At 36.7% G+C, this 27,639-nt stretch overlaps 2 protein-coding genes across 2 annotated transcripts in view; both read left to right on the top strand.

Moving 5' to 3' along the window:
• Positions 1-1,036: 1,036 nt before the first annotated feature.
• Positions 1,037-9,777, top strand: LOC138329311 (S-phase kinase-associated protein 1). Its single transcript, XM_069276214.1, has 5 exons — positions 1,037-1,187; positions 3,085-3,181; positions 5,129-5,343; positions 7,430-7,570; positions 8,264-9,777. The coding sequence occupies exons 2-5, from the start codon at positions 3,085-3,087 to the stop codon at positions 8,297-8,299; spliced, it is 489 nt and encodes a 162-aa protein (XP_069132315.1). The 5' UTR covers positions 1,037-1,187; the 3' UTR covers positions 8,300-9,777.
• A 9,038-nt stretch (positions 9,778-18,815) lies between these two features.
• LOC138329310 (rho GTPase-activating protein 190-like) overlaps positions 18,816-27,639 on the top strand; it is a 52,082-nt gene continuing 43,258 nt past the window's right edge. The window contains 1 exon segment of the mRNA XM_069276213.1: positions 18,816-18,984. The gene's annotated coding sequence lies outside the window, so the exon portion shown is untranslated.

The following is a 27,639-nucleotide window of genomic DNA, read 5'->3' as shown; positions in this document are numbered from 1 at the left end:
ATTAGCCCCCTCATTAGTCTCGGTTGACCAAGCGTTTTAGTTACTGCAGTATACAGGTAAAGAGATAAACGCAGCACGACATTGGCTATTCGGAAGTACAGTTCTGATTTTGTTCTGTACTTGATATCTGCAACTTGGATTAGACATAGACATCTTCAGTCTTTTTTTCGTCTGACTCGTGCATGATTTATTTTTTCAATTGACATGATTAAAGACACTAAATAAATGAAATTGAGCGAAATATCAACAAGTCGTTGGATGTATTGTATCAAACGCAATTAGTAGATGCATTTACATATATATGCAAAAAAACCTGTTTAGGATCATAACTTAATTCGTATGGGTAGGTTATATGATAGGTTAATCTCTGAACTCCTTTCCACAATATAAGGGAAGTCGCCCATTTTACGTTATCTACAGTACATGGTCATAGGAAAATTTTGACTTCTCAGTAAATTAAATTAGTTTCCTAAAGTACATGCAAATCAGTCATGAACTAGTTATAAGCTATCCACTGGTCAATATATAATATTTTATACCAAATTAAATGTTTTTGATGTACAGGGAGGCCAGAAAAATGTTGAAGAAAAAATTGATAGTTGTGTCATTTTGTTAGTTTTTCACAAAGTATGGAGAATACAAAATTACTCTAATAGTCTGTTAGAATTTTTAAATGATTAAAAGCACGTATTCCCTTACATAATTAAAGCCGTATTGCCTACAATCTGTATTTAAAAGAAAATGAAGTAGTTAATAATAAAGTAAAAGATATCTCCTTTTAGACCCGCTACAATGTATTTCTTCTGGTTATCATGAATCAGACTTAAAAATATACATATCCAATGTACATATGTATACATGTATACATGTAACCAGTTATGCATGTTTCTGCAAATGTGATTCAGTTTAGTAATTATTTAAAAAAAAAAAAAAAAAAAAACCCATTATCATTATTAGGCCTAACAGAATAAGAGTAAAAATGGTATACCACCAAATATGTACATATGATATAATGCTAATTATCATGTTTCTAATAATAGACTATTGCGTAGAATGGCCATGTTATCAGAACCACGTTTTTAGCTATGACGAGGGGAAAATATATCAAGAGTTATCGAACTTTTTGTGCCGATAGGTGGAAAAGAAACACGGTTTAGCATCTAGAGGAGATCTTACAAAACATAAACGTAAGTATCAAGCTTCAAAATTGAGATTTAAAGAACAAGATATCCGTATCTAGAAAATGTTATCTGCAAATAATTCTTCAATATGAATTTTAACATCACAAAGTTAAAACTATTTACTAGTTTTACATCGAAACGTGTGCTCGCTTGCCAACAAAATGGCGGATTATTGTTGACAAATGCTTGAGAGAGAATATTTTACTACAGGAGCATACCTCTGATTCATATGCATTCAGTTCGTTACGTTATGGTTATACTGATCTTCGATCTGTAACAATATTTGTTATTCGGTCTATTTAACACAGCTTTGTGGATTGTGAAATCCAATAGAAGAATCTAGGCCCTATGAATGAACCGTGAATGAGATTTCTGATTAGGCCTTATGATACAATGCATGTCTTAATTAAGGTCGTGGCCATATATTATACAATAGACGTGCAGAATGACAAGTGTACAAACATTTTCATCAGCATTTGCCGATGGCACATGTACTGTTAGTGTAGTGCATGAATCCAAATAGGCAAATACGTGCAAGCCCCCCCCCCCCCACCCCCACCACACGATCGGTCTCATCATTATATATGTTATCAATTAGTTGCCTGTCTGATATATTCATTGACCTCTGAAAATCCATACCAGAAACATGTATTTAATACAATAGCTATGTATGCACATCTACACAAGAACAGAATAAGTTTGACTTTTATATTCATGACTATTAAACTATATATATATAGCTAGAAATGGGTTTGCAAATACATGTTTTATATGAACATGTGTAGAAGAACAGGGAAAATTGACATATCCTTCCTGTCGAGTGCCCCAACCAGGAATCGAACCCGGGTCTCTGGTGTGAAAAACTACAGCTCTACCGACTGAGCCAAAGAAGCAATTGCTCGGACCCTCCTTCAGCTGATCTGAGAGACCATATTTAATACTATCACGTACAAATCACACTGACCCGCTCCTTTTACACATGTGCACAAAAATAAGTTTTGTTTATTTACATAATTAAGTTAACATTTTATGGGTTATTCAAGGTGAGGTAAAAGTAAGGTTTCAAATTCGAGCTGGCCTAAAATTTAAATGATTCCAGGCCAAGGTGAACCAGCCCAGTAAACATATATTTCAATTTGAGAAGTTATTGGCAATTTATAAATCTGAACAGGAAAACAGTTATCAGAGATAGACCATCTTCAGTTTGATTAGTTAAACTGATTAATATACGTCCCAGTTGTCAAATGGTCAGTACCTGGCAAATGGCACATATGGGATTCAAACATGCAATTTGATTTATAGCATTTTAATATACTCATATGTTTCATGTCGAAAGGAATCCAACTTCTCAGTGCTCTATGTGGCATTAGGTGATCATCATATACAAATATATTTTAACTAGTCACTTTTTCCACTGGTATGCAATACAGGTTTTCCTAGTGCAGGGTGAATTTTGGTAAAAGCTATTGAAATATAATATGTTATGTGATCAAGGATTGCATGCATTTTCAAACTGTGCTGAGGGATTTTGAAAGTTCAAATTTATATATTCTGAGTATATGTTCTGTGTCTTCCTTAGTAATAGTAATCTCTTCTTTATCTGGTTTATGTTGTTATAACCATAAAGAAACTACCATTCCAATGTAGAGCATATAGATAATTGGTATATTAATTTCAGTTCCATAACTCAGAATTTCAAAGTACAGTTTGGAAATACAAAATGAAATAATTTTTCAACCAGTATGATCTGTATTACTATAAAGAATTTTGATGTTTATATATAGTTTAATGCTGAAACTGACTAAAGTCACAGGTAAGAAAAATTATACGACATTTTGATAAAGGATTCAGATGATGCTATTAGTACATTCAAATTAAATTTGCACTCTTTTTAACCTTGCAGATGCCGAACATCAAGTTACAGAGCTCTGATGGGGATACATTTGAGATTGAGGTGGAAATTGCCAGGCAGTCCGTCACAATTAAAACTATGTTGGAAGGTAAAGTATAATAATAAATTTTCCTTTTTTAGCCCACCATCATCAGATGGTGGGCTATTCAAATCGCTTTTTGTCCGTGGTCCGTCGTCCGTCCGTCCTTCTGTCCGTCCTTCCGTCCAACCTTCTGTCCGTCCGTCCGTTAACAATACTTGTTATCGCTATTTCTCAGAAAGGGATCTGTCTCAAAATTCATATGAAGGTTCCCTATGGCCTAAGTTGTGCTTATTGCATTTTGGGACCGATCGGTGAACAAGATGGCCGCCAGGCAGCCATCTTGGATTTTGATAGTTAAAGTTTGTTATCCCTATTTCTCAGAAAATGCTGAAGGGATCTTTCTCAAATTTCATATGTATGTTCCCCTAGGGCCCTTGTTGTGCATATTGCATTTTCGCACCAATCGGTGAACAAGATGGCGGACAGGCAGCCATCTTGGATTTTGACATCTAAAGTTGGTTATGGCTATTTCTCAGAAAGCACCGAAGGGATCTGTCTCAAATTTCATATGTAGGTTCCCCTACTGACCTAAGTGTGCATATTGCATTTTCGCACCAATCGGTGAACAAGATGGCCGCCAGGCAGCCATCTTGGATTTTGATAGCTAAAGTTTGCTATCGCTATTTCTCAGAAAATGCTGAAGGGATCTTTCTCAAATCTCATATGTATGTTCCCCTAGGGCCCTTGTTATGCATATATATTGCATTTTCAGACCGAAAGGTGAACAAGATGGCCGCCAGGCAGCCATCTTGGATTTTGATATCTAAAGTTGGTTATGGCTATTTCTCAGAAAGTACTGAAGGGATCTGTCTCAAATTTCATATGTAGGTTTCCCCTACAGACCTAGTTGTGCATATTGGGTTTTGGGACCGATCGGTGAACAAGATGGCCGCCAGGCAACCATCTTGGATTTTGATATCTAAAGTTTGTTATCGCTATTTCTCAGAAAATGCTGAAGGGATCTTTCTCAAATCTCATATGTATGTTCCCCTAGGGCCCTTGTTATGCATATTGCATTTTCGGACCGATCGGTGAACAAGATGGCCGCCAGGCAGCCATCTTGGATTTTGATATCTAAAGTTGGTTATGGCTATTTCTCAGAAAGTACTGAAGGGATCTGTCTCAAATTTCATATGTAGGTTTCCCCCACAGACCTAGTTGTGCATATTGGGTTTTGGGACCGATCGGTGAACAAGATGGCCGCCAGGCAGCCATCTTGGATTTTAATATTTAAAGTTTGTTATAGTTATTTCTCAGAAAGTGTTGAATGGATCATTCTCAAATTTCACATGTAGGTTCCCCTAGTGCTCTAGATGTGCATATTGCGATTTGGGACTGATCATCAACAAGATAACCGCCAAGGAACCAACTTGGATTTTGATAGTTGAAGTTTGTTACTGCTATTTCTCAGAAAGTACTGAAGCAATCTGTCTCAAATTTTATGTGTAGTATATGTCTGAAAAAGTTTAAAAAGTAGAGAAAAGATCCATCTTTCCATTGTCAGACATAGATCATTCTTTGGTGGGCGCCAAGATCCCTCTGGGATCTCTTGTTTCATACTAAATCTGACTTTCTGATTCCAGGAATGTCGTGGAAACCCAACATTATTGTGACGTCATGATAGACCTCATAATATATTGCATATTGATTTGGATAAAGAATTCCTTCAAATAAAAAATCAATGGAATCGTACATTAAAACATATTTTATCAAATAGTCTAAAAAATTAATTTGAACCTTTGATGTTACTATTCCTTAATTACATTGGGTTATATATATATACCTATATAATTTTTTGTACTCCTATGAAATTAAAAAATGTGACATCAATGCTTCAGCTGAAATAAAGCCTCAGATCTAAAACTTAACACCTGGAAAGATTGTGTTATTTTACTGATAGTGTTACATGTTGAAAATATGATCTGATATTGTGATATTTTTGTTACATTGTAGACTTGGGTGTCGATGAGGATGACGAGGAACCCGTACCCCTTCCCAATGTAAATGCAGCCATCCTAAAGAAGGTAGTGCAATGGTGCACCTACCACAAAGACGACCCACCACCACCAGAGGACGATGAGAACAAAGAGAAGAGGACCGATGACATCTGTTCATGGGATGCTGAGTTCCTCAAGGTTGATCAAGGAACTTTATTTGAATTAATCTTGGTAAGATAATAATCATGTGTATAGATGATGTATGATTTTGTATATGATTCAATAATATAATGGTACAATACTATATAGTGAATAACAGTTTAGCCAAATTATGATTAATCGAGTAATAGTTTATGATCATTACTAATAGGTGTATGTGAAGCCTCCCCCCCTGTGAAGACCATCACCTCACTGGCACAGCAGATTTACCTGTGCCTGGCCGGCTAACTGGTTTTGCTTAAACTTAAGTTTACATATTCAGTCAAACCTTAATGATTCGAACTCCGATGAATCGAATTTCTCACTGTATCAAACTTTTTGTCTGGTCCTGAATTTCTTCACTATATAACATTACTAACTAACCCATGTATGAATCGAAGTTCTCGATGTATCAAACTTTTTTCATGGACCATTTGTTATAGAATCATAGGTAACTGACACTCGATGATTTGAATAAAAATTTACCTGTACAGATCAGGTGTTTGCCAATACCCTGCAGCATGCTGTCACACCTAGCTGTTTCGTGACGGCCCTTTGCCAGACAATAGGGATTATGACAGCTTGTGTTGCTTGCTTCATATCATCAAGATAATTAACATAACTGATCAGGCCAATACCCGATGCTTTGTTTTTACAAGCTGCGTTATTAAATCATTAGTACGGCAAAGATACTGTTAGTCATTTTTGATGTTTGCCGCCGCCATTGGTAGCGGTTTGTAGAATTTACGGAACGGTAAATAGCAAACCACATTATTATTAACTCATACTCAAAACTGTTACATGACTTTGGCATAAATACTGAAGCAAATCCATCATTCTAAATCGAAGTATTTTGTAGGTGTTGTAGCACTTTCGGTTCCTCCTTTATAGTTTCGTTTTTACTTGTTTTGGTTTTTATATTCATTCCGCAATATTAACCATCGCTTAAATAGTCACCAAACGAACACATGTGCATGGGTAAGGCCTAGTACACGTAAGTCTTGTTTATAATATACATTTGTATTGCTAATGATAGCATTACATGTGATTAGTTGCATACTTAGTTTTTATTTTGTTTTGCTTGTGGTAAATACAATGATTATTATTATTATTAAAATTTACGGAACGGAGACGACATGTACACAATTACAACAGTTGGTCATGGTAAGTCCCTTGCACTTCGATACATCGAGGTTTGACTGTATATGCATCTATGCAACTACAAAAATTGTACTGTACTTGCTATATGATATTATACTTACTGATTTTAACTAAATGCTAGATATTCAGAGATGATCAGTATAAAATCTTTTTCAGAAGATCAGCAGAAGATGATCCTTTAGTGTAAAATTCAGTTTGAAAAAAACCCAACAACAAATGAAAATTAATTATTAATAGATGAATAATCAGTTTTGATGCAGAAAAACTGAAGTTCCCAAAATTGCATTTGTTAAAACTCTTTAAAAAGTCTCTTAAAAATAATAATATTAAAGTGATATATGGGTTGTCAATCAAACCACACATGACTCTGCGTTTTGTATTGTGTATGCTGTTCAAAGGGACTTAACTCCTGTGAGCGTGTACATATGTACTGTAAAACCTGGGTAATAGTGACCACTTCTATTATGTTAAAACCAATTGCTTAATAAGACCACTTAATGACTTTCTTAGGGTCCCCAATGTCCAATTTCAATAGAATTCAATTAGTATTAACTAAGTACATGTATATGACTGCAGGCACCACATGGTCAATGTAGGCACTTTAGATACATCTTTTGGAGAAATGTAAAGTTTGTTAAAGAATGCGCTGTATGATTGCTAGAATATAGAAAAACTTTTTTAAAAATAAGTCAAATTGACCAAATTGTCATTTGCCTAATTACCAGGCATATTTAGATGCTGATCATGGCAATTATGGTACATCTGTAATGATACACAACTATCATAATAATTGTTTCAGAGATAATATGCTAAATATTTGAAATTCAAGTTATTCAACTAAAAGATTTTATGTGGATGCCAAAAAGGGCTCAAACCATACATGGCCCTTTAGGGGCAAGTTTTTTTGCAAGCAATAGAAATAAAATGAGGTAATATAAAATTTTGATTAATTGTGCAGGCTGCCAACTACCTTGATATCAAGGGTTTATTGGACGTCACCTGTAAGACTGTAGCCAACATGATCAAAGGCAAATCACCTGAGGAAATTAGGAAAACTTTCAATATCAAGAACGATTTTACACCCGCAGAGGAAGAGCAGGTGAGTTAATAGATGTTAGGGATAGTATTTGTGTTTCATGGAAGTATAGTGGATGTTTCCAAATGTTTAACGTTTTTTTCATAAGACTTGCTTAAGTTTGTGGGATACGCAAATTCATAATGCAATGTGAGTCCAAATTTAGTACAATATATCTTGAGCTTGTGAGTTTTACCAAGAAGTTTTATCAAGAACATGTTATTAAAACTGTGTTTGAGATATTGCTGTGCATTTGTTTTAGGTGTAATATATTCAATAGATTTCCATTGTATAATGCAAACACACTATTCACAATAATGGGAAATTATATACATGTACTATGAACAAAGCAACAATGAACAAATGAGATTTCTTTGATAAACAATATTAATTAACTATAAATTAAAATAATTTCTGATCAAGACGGAATTGTGTAGCCTGTATCTAAACATTAAATGAATGGTTGTTGTGTTCTGTTTTGCCACATACATGTTGTGAAAGAACTTCCACATTTGAAATATTAATTGCATGGACAATATATAAAAAGCGTCAAACTATGGATAGAATGGATTAATTTGGAGTCTAGGTTCAGATAGACCGTGGACATTCCTCAAAATTATCTCCAAATTTATTTATCCATTCTAAAATATTTTAATATATACTGATTTTAGTTTTGGATATTTTCCAAATTTTAATCCTTTGATTTTATCATTACAGGTACGAAAGGAAAACGAATGGTGTGAAGAAAAATAGATTGTGAATCTGACCTGTTTCCGAGTATTTAAAAGCAACTGAGATATTTTATCATCTGTAGGCTCTCACCTCTTGAACATCAGTTATATTCATATAATCTTATTCACAAACTTATTTAAAAGCCTGAATTTTCGCTCCTCATTCAACCAAGAAGAATATAATCTGAAGTCAGGGAGCAGATGATAATGATTTTGTGGTGTCTTATTAGGAGATGGATTTTTCTCCGATCCATGCTGCAAACCTTTACTATAAGGACAAAGAAACATTATAAATGGTTAGTGTGTGATAACGATGTGAAAATTCTGGAGATAATCTGTGTTAACAGTGCTAGGGATACACACGGAAAGGCACTCATCCAATCCTTGGCATGGCAGATTTTGTCCGACACTTTTGACAGTGTTTAAATAGGATAATTTCTGCCATATAAATGTTTGATGATGTATTCACTTATAATATCTTTCTACGTTTATTGTGTACCTGTTGACCCCATATTAAAATTTTACAACAAAGTAAAAATCTTATTCCTATTGTGATTCTGGAACAGTTTTAATTTATTTGAACAGTGACATGGTATTTCTGATATGTAGTAGTACAACTGTATTTGTTTTAGAAGAGAGCTTTTTGACTAGTTCTCGGCAGGTTTTTTTTTGTGTATATTTATATAGATCTGTTAATTTTAGTTCTGATTGTAGAATCAAAATCTTTGTAGTAAACATTAGGCAGAGTTGTATCATCATGTGACATACATTTCCGTGATAGATATCCAGCAAAACAAATATATTTTAAATGTAAAAATTCTGACATTTAAGGTTACAGAGATATAGAAAATATCCAGCCAGTATTAGATTCTTATGAAGTTTAATAGGGCATTCAAGTTTGATTGGGCTTAATATTGCAAAATATTCATAGTTACCCAATCTTTGAATCTTCATTGAAGATACACATGACAAATACCAACACTGCCAAATTGATATTTAATTTCAAATGAGGAACTTGCTTTTCAATGGAGGTATTAAAATCATTGCTTCCTCATCATATTTAACTTCCTCCTCTTTTAATGATAAAACAATGATAAATTTAAAGTGTTGTCATGTATATTTGTATTTATGCCACCTTGAAAATAATAACAGTTGAATTTAAAACAAGAATTGCTGTTAAACAGTATTGTTTAAAAAGTTTAAAGTTTCAATGTTTGACATGAAAAGTGCCATATATGTCTATTAACACTATTTTTAAAAGCTTGGTTTTAAAAAGAATGTAAGATGTGGCAGCAAACTACTCAAAAAACTTGTGGCTGAAAAAGCCCATGTAGACAAAGTTAAAATTTTCTCTAAAATCTTGTGGAATGACCATTGGTGTGCTTGTAATATTTTGGATTTATGTGTTGTGTGAATTACGTCTTCTAACCTAAAATTCATAAAATTGTGTTACACTTTGTTTGTATTATTACAGCTTCCATATTAAAATCCATGTCAATATTTTATTGTTCTATTGTAGTTTCATTAACATTTATTATAGTCACAGACAATTTTCATATGAAAAAAAATTGAAAATGTAAAACAATTGCTGAAGTATCTCCCTTGATGATGAATTTGACAATATTTATTAAGTTTGTTTTTGGTTTTATAACATTAATGTCCTATTAACAGACAGGGTTGTTTAATAATGTGCAAGGAAAGTCAGAGTACCCGGAGAAAAACCACAGTCCAGCAATCAGTATTTGGCAACTGCCCCACATGGGATCTGATTTTGTAACCAAGATGTGGAGGGCTTAAGTTGTTACATCTTGATCCCTTGGTCATCACAGCCCAAAAACACTTATTCAGTCAAAAGTGACACAAGAGTATGGAAATGAAGGAGCTCATATTGTAATTATCTATCTATTATTCAGAAACTTTTTCTGAGCTGGTGTCCAGTAGACATTGACCTGGTTTAGTTCACATTCTCCTGGTTTTGTTGGGTTGTAAGAAATCTGGTTATATTGACAAGTATTTATGCTATATTAAATCTCCATTCGACAAAACTTTAAGACACTGTCTATGTAAATCCTCTCTTACATACTAGCTATTCTTTTCTTTGACTCTTATTCCAGGGAGGAGAATTTCTTGCTTAATACATTTTTATTCTAAGTGTCCAAAAAGCAGCATGGGTTTCCAGAACTCTGGTAATCTGTTCAACATTCTACTACTAGCTCATATTACTAATTGAATGGATGATTGATAGGGCTAAAATAATATCTATTTTTTTCAGGTAATAACCTAATTATAATTTTATTGCTAGGACAAACAAAAGTCTTCTTTTCTTTTAGCGGTTTGAATTGGTCGTCATCATAATAAGCCAAACCCAGAAGAAAATATGATAACCAGCCTTTACACCACCACAAGAAAAAATAGTTCATGGAACAATTTTGACCAGATGTCTTTCCTGAAATGTTTTGTTCCCATAATAATTAGGTTACTATGCACAGAATTTGTGTAATAACTGACATGCGTCTGTGTAACCTGTCCATCTATTGCTGACTAATATTTGATAAAGTACATGGAGCTTCTGATTTGTAAAAAAATACTTATTATCAAATTCAGCTGCTGTATATGGTATCTGATGAGTGACACATCTAATGGTTATTGTGTTCAAAACACCAAATGTCATTTGGATGTCATGGTAAATAGTCAAATGATTTGGTTGATTAGGCTTTCTGCCCTATTAACAGGTAGGGTCATTTAAGGATGTGTGAATGTATATATTTGGGAGGCTGCGGTATACAAAGTATTTGTGTTGTGTCTCCTTTTAATAGTGGGACTCTTATTTATGAACTGTTTCTATGAAGCATACCATGCAAGACAGCGAACAAGCACACCCCAACAAGTCAAATAATACTGACAATGGGCAAGCCAGTCATCCCACTCTGTCACTTTATGCTGAATGCTAAGCAAGAGCAGAAACTGCTACTTTTTTACAGACTATGGTGTGTAACTGTCAGGGAACACAATCCATTCTTTCCCACAGGGATGAGCACCCATCTCACAGCTAAAAGGGAGGCGTTCGGAAGAAGAAGAGAAAAGGAAAGATCTCAAAAAGTCACCTTTTACAATCATGGACACCCTACCTGCAGGGCAAATCAAATGAAATGTCATTGTGATTATGAAAAAAAAATGGATTTAGATGATCAATGCGCATTTTAAATTTCGAGAGGGCAAAAACAATGTCCTAATCCCCAAAATAGGAAATATGATTAGAATACCATGGTCTCAAACAAGGCCTACAATAGTATATAAAATATTGGCTTACAGTTCAAGTTTCTATATAATTTAAGTCAGTCACCCTACTCCATAGAACATATACAGTCACACCTGTATAAAGAGGTCACCTTATACCATAGAACATGTACAGTCACACCTGTATATAGACGTCACCCTACACCATAGAACATGTACAGTCACACCTGTATATAGAGGTCACCCTACACCATAGAACATGTACAGTCACACCTGTATATAGAGGTCACCCTACACCATAGAACATGTACAGTCACACCTGTATATAGAGGTCACCCTACACCATAGAACATGTACAGTCACACCTGTATATAGAGGTCACCTTACACCATAGAACATGTACAGTCACACCTGTATATAGAGGTCACCCTACACCATAGAACATGTACAGTCATACCTGTATATAGAGGTCACCCTACACCATAGAACATGTACAGTCACACCTGTATATAGAGGTCACCCTACACCATAGAACATGTACAGTCACACCTGTATAAGAGGTCACCCTACACCATAGAACATGTACAGTCACACCTGTATATAGAGGTCACCCTACACCATAGAACATGTACAGTCACACCTGTATATAGAGGTCACCCTACACCATAGAACATGTACAGTCACACCTGTATATAGAGGTCACCCTACACCATAGAACATGTACAGTCACACCTGTATATAGAGGTCACCTACACCATAGAACATGTACAGTCACACCTGTATATAGAGGTCACCCTACACCATAGAACATGTACAGTCACACCTGTATATAGAGGTCACCCTACACCATAGAACATGTACAGTCACACCTGTATATAGAGGTCACCCTACACCATAGAACATGTACAGTCACACCTGTATATAGAGGTCACCCTACACCATAGAACATGTACAGTCACACCTGTATATAGAGGTCACCCTACACCATAGAACATGTACAGTCACACCTGTATATAGAGGTCACCCTACACACATAGAAAACATGTACAGTCACACCTGTATATAGAGGTCACCCTACACCATAGAACATGTACAGTCACACCTGTATATAGAGGTCACCCTACACCATAGAACATGTACAGTCACACCTGTATATAGAGGTCACCCTACACCATAGAACATGTACAGTCACACCTGTATATAGAGGTCACCCTACACCATAGAACATGTACAGTCACACCTGTATATAGAGGTCACCCTACACCATAGAACATGTACAGTCACACCTGTATATAGAGGTCACCCTACACCATAGAACATGTACAGTCACACCTGTATATAGAGGTCACCCTACACCATAGAACATGTACAGTCACACCTGTATATAGAGGTCACCCTACACCATAGAACATGTACAGTCACACCTGTATATAGAGGTCACCCTACACCATAGAACATGTACAGTCACACCTGTATATAGAGGTCACCCTACACCATAGAACATGTACAGTCACACCTGTATATAGAGGTCACCCTACACCATAGAACATGTACAGTCACACCTGTATATAGAGGTCACCCTACACCATAGAACATGTACAGTCACACCTGTATATAGAGGTCACCCTACACCATAGAACATGTACAGTCACACCTGTATATAGAGGTCACCCTACACCATAGAACATGTACAGTCACACCTGTATATAGAGGTCACCCTACACCATAGAACATGTACAGTCACACCTGTATATAGAGGTCACCCTACACCATAGAACATGTACAGTCACACCTGTATATAGAGGTCACCCTACACCATAAAACATGTACAGTCACACCTGTATATAGAGGTCACCCTACACCATAGAACATGTACAGTCACACCTGTATATAGAGGTCACCCTACACCATAGAACATGTACAGTCACACCTGTATATAGAGGTCACCCTACACCATAGAACATGTACAGTCACACCTGTATATAGAGGTCACCCTACACCATAGAACATGTACAGTCACACCTGTATATAGAGGTCACCCTACACCATAGAACATTACAGTCACACACCTGTATATAGAGGTCACCCTACACCATAGAACATGTACAGTCACACCTGTATATAGAGGTCACCCTACACCATAGAACATGTACAGTCACACCTGTATATAGAGGTCACCCTACACCATAGAACATGTACAGTCACACCTGTATATAGAGGTCACCCTACACCATAGAACATGTACAGTCACACCTGTATATAGAGGTCACCCTACACCATAGAACATGTACAGTCACACCTGTATATAGAGGTCACCCTACACCATAGAACATGTACAGTCACACCTGTATATAGAGGTCACCCTACACCATAGAACATGTACAGTCACACCTGTATATAGAGGTCACCCTACACCATAGAACATGTACAGTCACACCTGTATATAGAGGTCACCCTACACCATAGAACATGTACAGTCACACCTGTATATAGACGTCACCCTACACCATAGAACATGTACAGTCACACCTGTATATAGAGGTCACCCTACACCATAGAACATGTACAGTCACACCTGTATATAGAGGTCACCCTACACCATAGAACATGTACAGTCACACCTGTATATAGAGGTCACCCTACACCATAGAACATGTACAGTCACACCTGTATATAGAGGTCACCCCTACGGACTTCATAGAACATGTACAGTCACACCTGTATATAGAGGTCACCCTACACCATAGAACATGTACAGTCACACCTGTATATAGAGGTCACCCTACACCATAGAACATGTACAGTCACACCTGTATATAGAGGTCACGTCACCCTACACCATAGAACATGTACAGTCACACCTGTATATAGAGGTCACCCTACACCATAGAACATGTACAGTCACACCTGTATATAGAGGTCACCCTACACCATAAGAACATGTACAGTCACACCTGTATATAGAGGTCACCCTACACCATAGAACATGTACAGTCACACCTGTATATAGAGGTCACCCTACACCATAGAACATGTACAGTCACACCTGTATATAGAGGTCACCCTACACCATAGAACATGTACAGTCATACCTGTATATAGAGGTCACCCTACACCATAGAACATGTACAGTCACACCTGTATATAGAGGTCACCCTACACCATAGAACATGTACAGTCACACCTGTATATAGAGGTCACCCTACACCATAGAACATGTACAGTCACACCTGTATATAGAGGTCACCCTACACCATAGAACATGTACAGTCACACCTGTATATAGAGGTCACCCTACACCATAGAACATGTACAGTCACACCTGTATATAGAGGTCACCCTATACCATAAAGCATTGCAGTCACACCTGTATATAGAGGTCACCCTACACCATAAAGCATTACAGTCACACCTGTATATAGAGGTCACCCTACACCATAGAACATGTACAGTCACACCTGTATATAGAGGTCACCCTACACCATAGAACATGTACAGTCACACCTGTATATAGAGGTCACCCTACACCATAGAACATGTACAGTCACACCTGTATATAGAGGTCAACCTACAATGTACAGTCACACCTGTATATAGAGGTCACCCTACACCATAAAGCATTGCAGTCACACCTGTATATAGAGGTCACCCTACACCATAGAACATGTACAGTCACACCTGTATATAGAGGTCACCCTACACCATAGAACATGTACAGTCACACCTGTATATAGAGGTCACCCTACACCATAGAACATGTACAGTCACACCTGTATATAGAGGTCACCCTACACCATAGAACATGTACAGTCACACCTGTATATAGAGGTCACCCTACACCATAGAACATGTACAGTCACACCTGTATATAGAGGTCACCCTACACCATAGAACATGTACAGTCACACCTGTATATAGAGGTCACCCTACACCATAAAACATGTACAGTCACACCTGTATATAGAGGTCACCCTATACCATAGAACATGTACAGTCACACCTGTATATAGAGGTCACCCTACACCATAGAACATGTACAGTCACACCTGTATATAGAGTCACCCTACACCATAGAACATGTACAGTCATACCTGTATATAGAGGTCACCCTACACCATAGAACATGTACAGTCACACCTGTATATAGAGGTCACCCTACACCATAGAACATGTACACTGTATATAGTCACCCACCTGTACATAGAGGTCACCCTACACCATAGAACATGTACAGTCACACCTGTATATAGAGGTCACCCTACACCATAGAACATGTACAGTCACACCTGTATATAGAGGTCACCCTACACCATAGAACATGTACAGTCATACCTGTATATAGAGGTCACCCTACACCATAGAACATGTACAGTCACACCTGTATATAGAGGTCACCCTACACCATAGAACATGTACAGTCATACACCTGTATATAGAGGTCACCCTACACCATAGAACATGTACAGTCACACCTGTATATAGAGGTCACCCTACACCATAGAACATGTACAGTCACACCTGTATATAGAGGTCACCCTACACCATAGAACATGTACAGTCACACCTGTATATAGAGGTCACCCTACACCATAGAACATGTACAGTCACACCTGTATATAGAGGTCACCCTACACCATAGAACATGTACAGTCACACCTGTATATAGAGGTCACCCTACACCATAGAACATGTACAGTCACACCTGTATATAGAGGTCACCCTACACCATAGAACATGTACAGTCACACCTGTATATATAGAGGTCACCCTACACCATAGAACATGTACAGTCACACCTGTATATAGAGGTCACCCTACACCATAAACATTACAGCACACCTGTATATAGAGTACCTACACATAGAACTGTACAGTCACACCTGTATATAGAGGTCACCCTACACCATAAACATGTACAGTCACACCTGTATATAGAGGTCACCCTACACCATAGAAGCATTACAGTCACACCTGTATATAGAGGTCACCCTACACCATAAAGCATTACAGTCACACCTGTATATAAAGGTCACCCTACACCATAGAACATGTACAGTCACACCTGTATATAGAGGTCACCCTACACCATAGAACATGTACAGTCACACCTGTATATAGAGGTCACCCTACACCATAGAACATGTACAGTCACACCTGTATATAGAGGTCACCCTACACCATAGAACATGTACAGTCACACCTGTATATAGAGGTCACCCTACACCATAGAACATGTACAGTCACACCTGTATATAGAGGTCACCCTACACCATAGAACATGTACAGTCACACCTGTATATAGAGGTCACCCTACACCATAGAACATGTTTACCCTACACCATAGAACATGCACAGTCATACCTGTAGATAAAGGTCATCCCTACATCATATAGCTTGTTTAAAGTTCATGCTTCAAAGAAAAAAGTATTTATTTACATTTTGTGCAAAACTATGTGAAATTGTGAAAATTATAGGAAAACATTGTTGTAGTAGAAAAAATAGAATTCAATTCTTTTATTTACCTTGAGCCTTTCGGCTCATCGGTTTAATGAACACCGCTAATCGAAATTACTATTAATGATATGTATAAAATACGGTACGAATACAGGGCAGAGTTCCGGTAACGTTTTGCAAAACAGTGTATCTGGTATCTTTATCAGCCATAATAAACAACAAAAGGTAAGAGATTAACAAAATTAATGAAATTAATGTTTGGTCGCAGCGTGAAATATTTTTGAATAATTTCTGCTTTTCATGATTTCCTGGGGGTGACAAACTCAGATTAAACTTTCCGAAATATTTAAAATTCTGCAGCTTTTATGAGTTAATGAGAAATGGCACATTAGGTCCAGTTATTAAATGTTACGTTATAAATCCTGTATTGACCAATACCTAATTTTCGGCAAAAAGGAACTGACTTAACATATTTTTTTTTCAATTTCGTTTGAATAAAATTATATAAAATATATATATATATAATATATAAAATTTATACCAATAAATATTTTCTCTAATAATTTTGTGTTTTACTTGGGGATTAAATCATCAGCACACACGGTTGTAGAACCGGATTTGTACATGTATATTTCTGAAATAGTATATTATATCCTGCAATAGTCATTATATCCTGCATTTAAGTGTAACTCATAACATATAATCGTATAGAATAGAAGTTGGCTTTATTTTGAAGGAAAGCTTCCTGTTATGGTGGATAATAAATTGTTTTAAATGCATTACTTCCCGAACAATCCTGCAAATCACACATAAGAATTAACATGATGTTTGTATCTACATGTACATGTACATAATGTATTTAATACACCCGGCTTAATTTGTATACAAATAAATAACATAAGGAATTGATTTAAGGACTTTGAGTACAGTATTGCTTGTATAATACATGTATCTATAACTGACGTAAACGATGAAAGTCTATTGAAAACAGTACATTGTCTACAATGTACATTAGATTTGTACATCGTATAGGTCTATATTATGTAAAATCGATAGTAAATGTAGTATTAAAGGCCCACTACCTTTCCGGAGGAAAATTTAAAGGTAAAAGAAAATATATATCAATGGCTTAAGATGAGGTTACAACACCAAACATATGCAAGATTTCCTGTCTAATGTACGATAACAGTGGAGATTCATTTCGCTGTTTTGACATCTGGCGCAGTGATAGTCAACTATCGCGCGGCATTTAGGACGACGGCGGGAAACATAAAACGACCCGCTTTATGAAAATTAACATTTTATTTATTCTAATTAAACAGTTCTTAAGGTGATGATAAGAGTGCTTGTTAACGTATTGTTAATAACTTCTGCGACTCTACAAAATTCTTTATCTCGTTTTACATTCCTATTTTAAAATTAAAAGCCGTGTCGGAAAGGTAGTGGCCCTTTAAATGTTAAATATTATAATGTAATGTAACTCTACTAGTGTCAAAGTTACCTTATAACTCTAATAACATAACAAAAATATCAGGGAAAAATCATAAAAAAATATAAAGATCAAACTTGTACTACAGTATATTGCATTTGTTTTCCAAAAAATAAACAAAGACAAATCGTACGAGAGGCATCACCGCTGTAGTCTATAGGGAAAAAATAGGAAATTATATGTTTTTGAGTTAATTATTTTGAACAATTGTGAAAGCCGTCCTCGACTCAATTTATTTAAACATTAATTGTATAATATTTCCGTGTCATTGACTAAAACGCAATGGTCTCAAATTTTAATAGGAATATTTCCGGAATTTGGTTCGACTTTAGACAGTACTCAAAAACTTCCATATATGGAATGAAGATCAGATTCAACATGGCGGATGATGGCTTCGACCGATGAATGTAGATTTTATCCAGGAGAAAATACTATATAACTGAGAAATGGATGGTGTGTTTACATACATATTCAGACCACAGTTAAAGAGAACGAATTGGACGCCTGTATAATCCATGGATTGGGAGGTAGGTGATGTAAGATCCACGTGATGGTGGTAGGGAATCGGAGATGAATATTTCCCATTCCCAGAGTCAGAAAAAAATTGGATGCAGGCATGTTGTCTACGTATTCAGATAATTAATAATGGGTTTCAAACGGATTGTATAGATTTCTTGACCTAAAATTGTTTTCGTTTACTGAATCGGTACAACAAGAATGTACTTATTTTAGGACTCGCGCGTCACATATCGTTCAGTTTGTAACAAGGTCGGGGTTACAACGGGTGCGATTGAAAATCACGATCGTTGTTTACGGACAGTGTGTCTGTGTGCATATGTGTGTAGCAGGCTTGTGTAAATGATTTGATATTCGTGTTTTACTGAGGTTCAGAACTCTATTGTGTCCAAAACAATTAACTTCTACGTTTAGATAAATATAGGTCATTCATATATGATTCAGACACACCTTCACACATACAACCTAGCTCATTATGTCGGATGCATGTAGCCTGGTCGGCTTAGGCCTACAGTTTGCTTGGTTAGTTTTTATCGGACCAAAATAGTGTTATATACTAATATTAAATAGGAACAGTTTGTGAAAACATTTTCTATGGAAAGGATTTTATACTATCTGTCATTTCTCCCTGTGACACTGTCTGGCACATACCGTACATGTACACATGTTTGTATATATACACACACATGCTTTAAGTTAGAAGATGAATGACTGTGCATTGTACTTACGAGCTGGACGTTTACCAATTTTTCGAAGGACACTCACTGTTCAAATAAAAATGACACATAGCTATAATGAGAAGGACTGAAGGCTTTACTGATTGGCTACCAAATTTCATTTTGTGAGTATTTGTTTTAATTATTTTGAATTCAAATGATTTGACAATAATCTAATTTAAGGTACCTGTATTATGTTAGAAACAACCAATAAAAATCAATAAAGGATGATTAAGTCATTTAGCTTCTAACCATGAGTCGACTAACTTTAAATTTAGGGTGATTATACCTGGTTTATATAATTAAAGGAGATAATTTATTGGAGATAATATATACCTATTACCTATAGTCTGACCATTTACTTTAAAAATAGGAAGATTTGTTGTTTTTTGTGCTGCATGGAATTTTCCTTTATCCCAGAAAAATGGATCGGTAAACTAAATGCAGTTGTTATATATGTAACCCTGGTCAATACTAGCCGCAATATATCGCTCGGCTAGAGAGAATTTCTCTTTAGCTCGATCGGTTGAGCGTCAGACTAGTAATCCAGAGGTCCCGAGTTCGATCCCTGGCAGAGGCAGGTATTAAATTTATTGTAAATCCTGCACCCTGTTACATTGGCGCCCATGTAGGGACTCGGGAATGATACTTCACGATACCTGCGAAGGAATCGTTGTGACCCCTGGAAACTCGCGGACGAGTTCATTCCTGGAGGGGGAGTATGTAACCCTGGTCAATACTAGCCGCAATATATCGCTCGGCTAGAGAGAACTTCTCTTTAGCTCGATCGGTTGAGCGTCAGACTAGTAATCCAGAGGTCCCGAGTTCGATCCCTGGCAGAGGCAGGTATTAAATTTATTGTAAATCCTGCACCCTGTTACATATATAGTTCCATCCTTGTTGGAGACATCAAATGCTATAAGATGCTTTGACTGCGATGGCCGAGGGGTAAAGTTGTCCCGACAAAATTACCACATGCCCTCCACGGTCTGGGATGGACTTTGATTACTGACTGCTCGTCAGTGTTTTTTCCCTGAGTTTGAATCCCATTTGGGGCAGTTGCCAGGAACTGATCATGACCACTTGTCTGTGGTTTTCTCCGGGTACTTCAGCTATCCTCCAACAACAAACCTGGCAAATCCGGGAATCCTTACATGACCTTGGCTGTTAATAGGACGTAAACTTATATAACCAAAACCGAAACTTTGGTCAGTATTATAACTCAGATGGTATAAGAACTTGCTATGTAAATGAACATTAATTAAACCATGCAGATTATAACTCAGTCCGGCGAGTCCGCTGGAGTTTGATGTGTAGTATAAAAATTAAAAAGGAGATATTGGATATTTTTCAATTATATAGTCAAATTCCTGAATTAGACAGCTGTTGTTAATCAATGACCAGGGTATACGTAGTTCAATCAGTGAGACATCATGATTATGACACGTAGAAGTTCTCTATACTTATATAATTATTAGGGTATAATTAGCAAACTAGTGAGCAGTTGTATCTCCAGGGATGAACATTTAGAGAAAGAGGGGATCTGAAATGTGGTGATATACAAGAGTTTCTAGATCCCAAAACGCTGTAGAAAAAATGTGATTTACCTTCTATTAGTCCCACCTCCTAGTGATTATGATGTCACAAAAATTATGTCAAATGATGTACATATGGTCATAATAATCGGATGGTGGGATTCTAATTGATGGTAAAATGTACTTTGCCCAATACCCACATTGTTTTAGGATCACAAAACAATCGTATTGGACTGGCATTGGAAACATGCAGGTAGCTCAATTGCTTGAACATCTGGCTTGTGTTTGAAGGTGTGAAGTTCGTACCCCAGTCTGGCTGCTACATTATTATTGTCTCCTTTAGGTCTTTTATGAAATATCCATGCTATATAATATTTATATAGTGGTTAAGATGTATCAGCATATTACCACAGGCCCTTCACCTTTGGGTGGTGAGTTCAAATCCCATGTGGGGCAGTTGCCAGGTACTGACCACTAGTCGGTGGTTTTTCTCTGCCTGGGTATTCTGGCTTTCCTCCATCAACAAACCTGGCACATCCTTCCATGACCTTGGCTGTTAATAGGACGTTAAACTAATATAAGCAAAACCAAACTCCTTAACTTCTGTGCTCAAACACTTCGAAGACCTATGGAATTTTAAAGGTAAAAAATCCATCCTCTTTAATGGCCATAACTGATCATCAGGATTCAGTCGAGGCAGCTACTTACTCTGACAGTATGTTGTTAGATACCAGAAACCCTGAAGCTTGTCCATTTGATAGTGTACATGTCATATAAATGAAAAAAATGTCACATTGTCACCCATCACTGACCACCATAGATAAACTCCATGTCACCCATCACTGACCACCATAGATAACATCCATGTCACCCTTCACTGATCACCATAGATAACCTCCATGTCACCCTTCACTGACCACCATAGATAACATCTATGTCACCCTTCACTGATCACCATAGATAACCTCCATGTCACCCATCACTGACCACCATATATAACACCCATGTCACCCATCACTGACCACCATTTATAACACCCATGTCACCCATCACTGATCACCATAGATAACATCCATGTCACCCTTCACTGATCACCATAGATAACCTCCATGTCACCCATCACTGACCACCATAGATAACCTCCATGTCATCCATCACTGACCACCATAGATAACATCCATGTCACCCTTCACTGATCACCATAGATAACATCCATGTCACCCATCACTGATCACCATAGATAACATCCATGTCATCCATCATTGACCACCATAGGTAACATCCATGTCACCCATCACTGACCACCATAGGTAACTTTCATGTCATCCATCACTGAAGATAACCATAGATAACATCCATGTCACCCATCACTGACCACCATAGATAACATCCATGTCATCCATCACTGACCACCATAGGTAACATCCATGTCACCCATCACTGACCACCATAGGTAACATCCATGTCACCCATCACTGACCACCATAGATAACATCCATGTCACCCATCACTGATCACCATAGATAACATCCATGTCACCCATCACTGATCACCATAGATAACATCTATGTCACCCTTCACTGCCACTATAGATAGCCCCAATGTCATCCTTTACTGACCACCATAGATAACCTCCATGTCACCCATCACTGACCACCATAGATAACCTCCATGTCACCCATCACTGACCACCATAGATAACATCCATGTCAGCTTTCACTGATCACCATAGATAACCTCCATGTCACCCATCACTGACCACCATAGATAACCTCCATGTCACCCATCATTGACCACCATAGATAACATCCATGTCAGCTTTCACTGACCACCATAGATAACATCCATGTCAGCTTTCACTGATCACCATAGATAACCTCCATGTCACCCATCACTGACCACCATAGATAACCTCCATGTCACCCATCACTGACCACCATAGATAACCTCCATGTCACCCATCACTGACCACCATAGATAACCTCCATGTCACCCATCACTGACCACCATAGATAACATCCATGTCACCCATCACTGACCACCATAGATAACATCCATGTCACCCTTCACTGATCACCATAGATAACCTCCATGTCACCCTTCACTGACCACCATAGATAACCTCCATGTCACCCATCATTGACCACCATAGATAACCTCCATGTCACCCATCACTGACCACCATAGATAACCTCCATGTCACCCATCACTGACCACCATAGATAACTTCCATGTCACCCATCACTGACCACCATAGATAACTTCCATGTCACCCTTCACTGACCACCATAGATAACATCTATGTAACCCATCACTGACCACCATAGATAACCTCCATGCCACCCATCACTGATTACCATACATAGCTTTAATTCGCTCCACATGCATGTCACCCATCACTGACCACCATATATATACCATTTAGGATATATGAAATCAGGGTTTGCACTGCCATGGGTGCCTCGATTCCTAATTGGGATCCTTTTTAGATAAAATGGGGTCCCTCTGTATAATTTGAATGGGTTGACAGCCAAAAAAATTGACGTCCTTTTTATTTTCTGTGCTTATATGGATATGATTCACGGCGAGTGTAATGCAAACACTGGAAATCTTAGCTTTTATGTTTGTCCTCACTGATCTAATCATTAATATAATGTAACCAGAACTTCTGAACACCATATATAAATGATACATGTATTTTTGTGCTGACCTCTGTTGTGTGATCTATTAGAAGTAGTTACTGAGATAATGTGATCTCATTATTGGTTGAACATATAGACATTTTGTATATTATACAATGTATTGTATATGATACACTCTATTATTCATATTATGAGACGTAGCAGTGGCCTGTATCTATCTGACAGTGGGTATATCATTGCTCTATATCACAATCATACATGTTAACCACATCAACAGCTGCATTAGGACAGTACTATAAACAGTTTCAATGAATCAGAAATTATTTATAAGCACATGCAATTTAATGTTGATATTGTCATTACATCTAAGCACGCTTTATCATTCGAACTAACGTGATAACCTGGTGTAATATGTAGTCATGAATGTTTACAAAAATACTGAATTTGAAAAATTGATTATTTTCCTTTTTATTGAACAATTAGATTATACAGGACTTCACATGGATCCAGAGAAGTCATAGTGTTTTGATAAAATCTAAGGGTTTGTTTTGTTCTATGTGTGATATGTAAACTGGTGATTGGGTGGTATACAAGGTAAGATACTTACCTTTTGCTTAGCTGGCTGGAGTTCGATCCCGGGCATAGATGTGAAAAGATCAGAGGTTAGACCTGCCTGATCATGGAGGCTCGAAAACATATATATGTGTATATATTTATGTCATGTCATAATGTTACTCCTGACCTTCCATTGCAATGGTGTAATTTGTGAATGCTTAAAACAACCTGACTGTTGATTAGGAAAAATGAAAATGGAAAGAAGGAAAAAAACAAAAATGCAATTTAGGAAACAGATTAATCAAATATTTTTATGATGATTTTTAACTTTGAAAAAAAAAGTAGATTTTCATTGTCTTGAAAAAAGTAGATGAACATTGTCTAAAAAATAAAAAAAACCACTGTATATATATGTATATATATATATAGTCAAACCTGGCTATAAACACCACATAAGGACAAATAAAAATGTCTTTAAAACCAATGCGGCTGGTCTTTATAGATAATGCATCTGTTATAATTCCCCATTTAAGAATCTGAATAAGTGATCTTATTGAACAAATGTCTTTATACAAAGATGGTCTCTTAATTTAAGCATATTGAGTGAATAATTAACTTTGATTGTAAATCTTTGCAGCTGTAACCTTATAGCATAAACATGTACATAAAAACGAGACATAAAATATACGGATGTACAGTACTTGATGAATCAACAGTCTAGCACTGGTGTAAGTATAGGTTACAGGTCATGGTTTATTGGTATTGTGTGTATATCTTTGGCCAGGAAGATAATATATCTCCATTAGTGTGTTAAATAATTAGTGGCAATATGGTAATCAGTGATAAACTAATACCAAACCAAAGAGAGGGCTGAACAATGGAATCAACAGATTAGTATATTGACCAAATATTGGATTCTAGATAAAAATAATATGCCTCTATATGCGTAGTCGTAGTACAGGCAGCAACATGAACATCATTAACAGATTTCAACAATAAAAGCCAAGTGTATGAATCATATGCTAAATTGAGGCAAAGAAATCTATATGTTAGTTGTCAATTAATGAAAAGTTCATTCATAAGCTGAAGGGCTATATAGACAAGTGGTTTATGGTGTTCAATGTGATATAGCCCTCCATCTCTGGGTCTGAGATTTAGGTCCACACACAAAAAATTGTCAGGAACTGGCCATATATATATATATATATACTATGGTAGGTGGTGTTATCTCTGGGTACTCTGGCTTTTCTCCTTCTTCTCTCTAAACCTAGCTGAGTCTACATGTCAATATGCATGGAAGATCTAGATCAAGATCTGGCTTAAGGTTGCAGTTGGTCTATACATATAGATACTTAAATTTAAAATTGTCATTTTCAAATTAAAGCTTGTATCCAGATTTTAACATATTTTAGCTAGCTATATAGCACCATGAATGATAAATTGCTGCAAAGACAGAAATGGATAGGAAACTAAAAGATAAAATCAAAATTTAGATTTTACTTCATTATATTTTATAGATGAATAACTAAATTACAAAATATTTGAGTTTTTCTGTGCTATATGAGATTTCTACTTACTGCATATGTCATATTTATATGTAGATAAATTAGTAATGATATATTAATGTGTGTAAAAAAACCAAAATTATAATCTATTAGTTCTTAGATATAGATCCACATATATATAATAGAAAGCAGCTAATTTTAGAGGCTTGCTTCATGTGTTGACTCAACATGTAAAGCGACTGGGTGTAATGCTATAATGACATATTTACAACATACTGTATAAATACAATTTGTAGAATATGAGATGATATCAGCGTACTAATTGTACAGATGACGATTTGTTGGCCGCTGTTATAATTCCAGGGCTTTTGTTCCAGTTATTTAGCACGTGTGAGTATGTACGCGTGCCTGTAGTAGTAGTGGTGGTGGTGAGTTGACAGTGACACAACATGATGTGTAGTACACAATGTATTGATTTTTACTGGCTCTTTATACTTATACATTATGTGTGTCTCATTAGGGTGTATAAACATGGGACACCACTGTCTCTGCTGTGTGTCTCATTGGGGTGAATAAACATGAGACACAACTGTCTCTGCTGTGTGTCTCATTGGGGTGAATAAACATGAGACACCACTGTCTCTGCTGTGTGTCTCATAGGGATGTATGAACATGAGACACCACTGTCTCTGCTGTGGGTCTCATAGGGGTGTATTAATGAGACACCAGTGTCTCTGCTGTGTGTCTCATTGGGGTGTATGAACATGAGACACCGCTGTCTCTGCTGTGTGGCTCATAGGGGTGTATAGACATGAGACATCAGTGTCTCTGCTGTGTATCTCATAGGGATGTATAAACATGAGACACCACTGTCAATGCTGTGTGTCTCATAGAGGTTTATAACCATGAGATACCAGTGTCTCTGCTGTGTATCTCATTGGGGTGTATTAATGAGACACCACTGTCTCTGCTGTGAGTCTCATTGGGGTGTATGAACATGAGACACAGATGTCTCTGCTGTGTTTCTCATAGGGGTGTATAAACATGAGACACCAGTGACTCTGCTGTGTGTCTCATAGTGGTGTATGAATATGAGACACCACTGTCTCTGCTGTGTGTCTCATTAAGGTGTATGAACATGTGTCTAAAGAATATGTAATATTAACAGTATATCATGTATGTGTCTTATTTTGAGCCTAGTGTCTCACTATCATATAATCTGAGTTTGTGTCTCATTTGGAGCTAGGTGTCTCACTTTAATCATATCGTCTGTGTTTGTGTCCCATTTGGAGCTAGCAATATAGATGTCTCAATTCCATGATATACTCTTCTGTTTTGTCTCATTTACAGCTTGGTGTCTCACTTCAATCATATAATCTTTGTCTGTGTCTTATTTGGGGCTAGGTGTCTCAATTCCATCATGTAATCTTTTTTGGTTCTTATTTGAAGCTATCTAGGTGCCTCAATTCAACCATATAATCTGTGTGTTTGTGTTTCATTTGGAACTGGATGTCTTACTTCCATCATACAATCTGTGTGTTTGTGTTTCATTTGGAACTGGATGTCTTACTTCCATCATACAATCTGTGTGTTTGTGTCTCATTTGGAGCAAGCTCCAAGATGTCTCACTTTCATCATACAATTTGTGTGCTTGTGTCTCATTTGGAGCTAGATGTCACGCATTCATCATATAATCTTTTTTTTGTCTTATTT

The sequence above is a fragment of the Argopecten irradians genome, chromosome 8, assembly GCF_041381155.1.
Source record: "Argopecten irradians isolate NY chromosome 8, Ai_NY, whole genome shotgun sequence".
NCBI classification, from domain to species: domain Eukaryota; kingdom Metazoa; phylum Mollusca; class Bivalvia; order Pectinida; family Pectinidae; genus Argopecten; species Argopecten irradians.
Note: the sequence above shows the minus strand (reverse complement) of the source record. Positions and strands in the feature narration are given on the sequence as shown.

What these genes read in the sequence shown, in the direction of transcription:
- LOC138329311 (XM_069276214.1), top strand. Translation starts at nt 3,085, where the DNA reads ATGCCGAACATCAAGTTACAGAGCTCTGATGGGGATACATTTGAGATT. An exon ending in AATTAAAACTATGTTGGAAG is followed by an intron (nt 3,182 to 5,128) that starts GTAAAGTATAAT and finishes GTTACATTGTAG; the next exon opens with ACTTGGGTGTCGATGAGGAT. An exon ending in CACCCGCAGAGGAAGAGCAG is followed by an intron (nt 7,571 to 8,263) that starts GTGAGTTAATAG and finishes TTATCATTACAG; the next exon opens with GTACGAAAGGAAAACGAATG.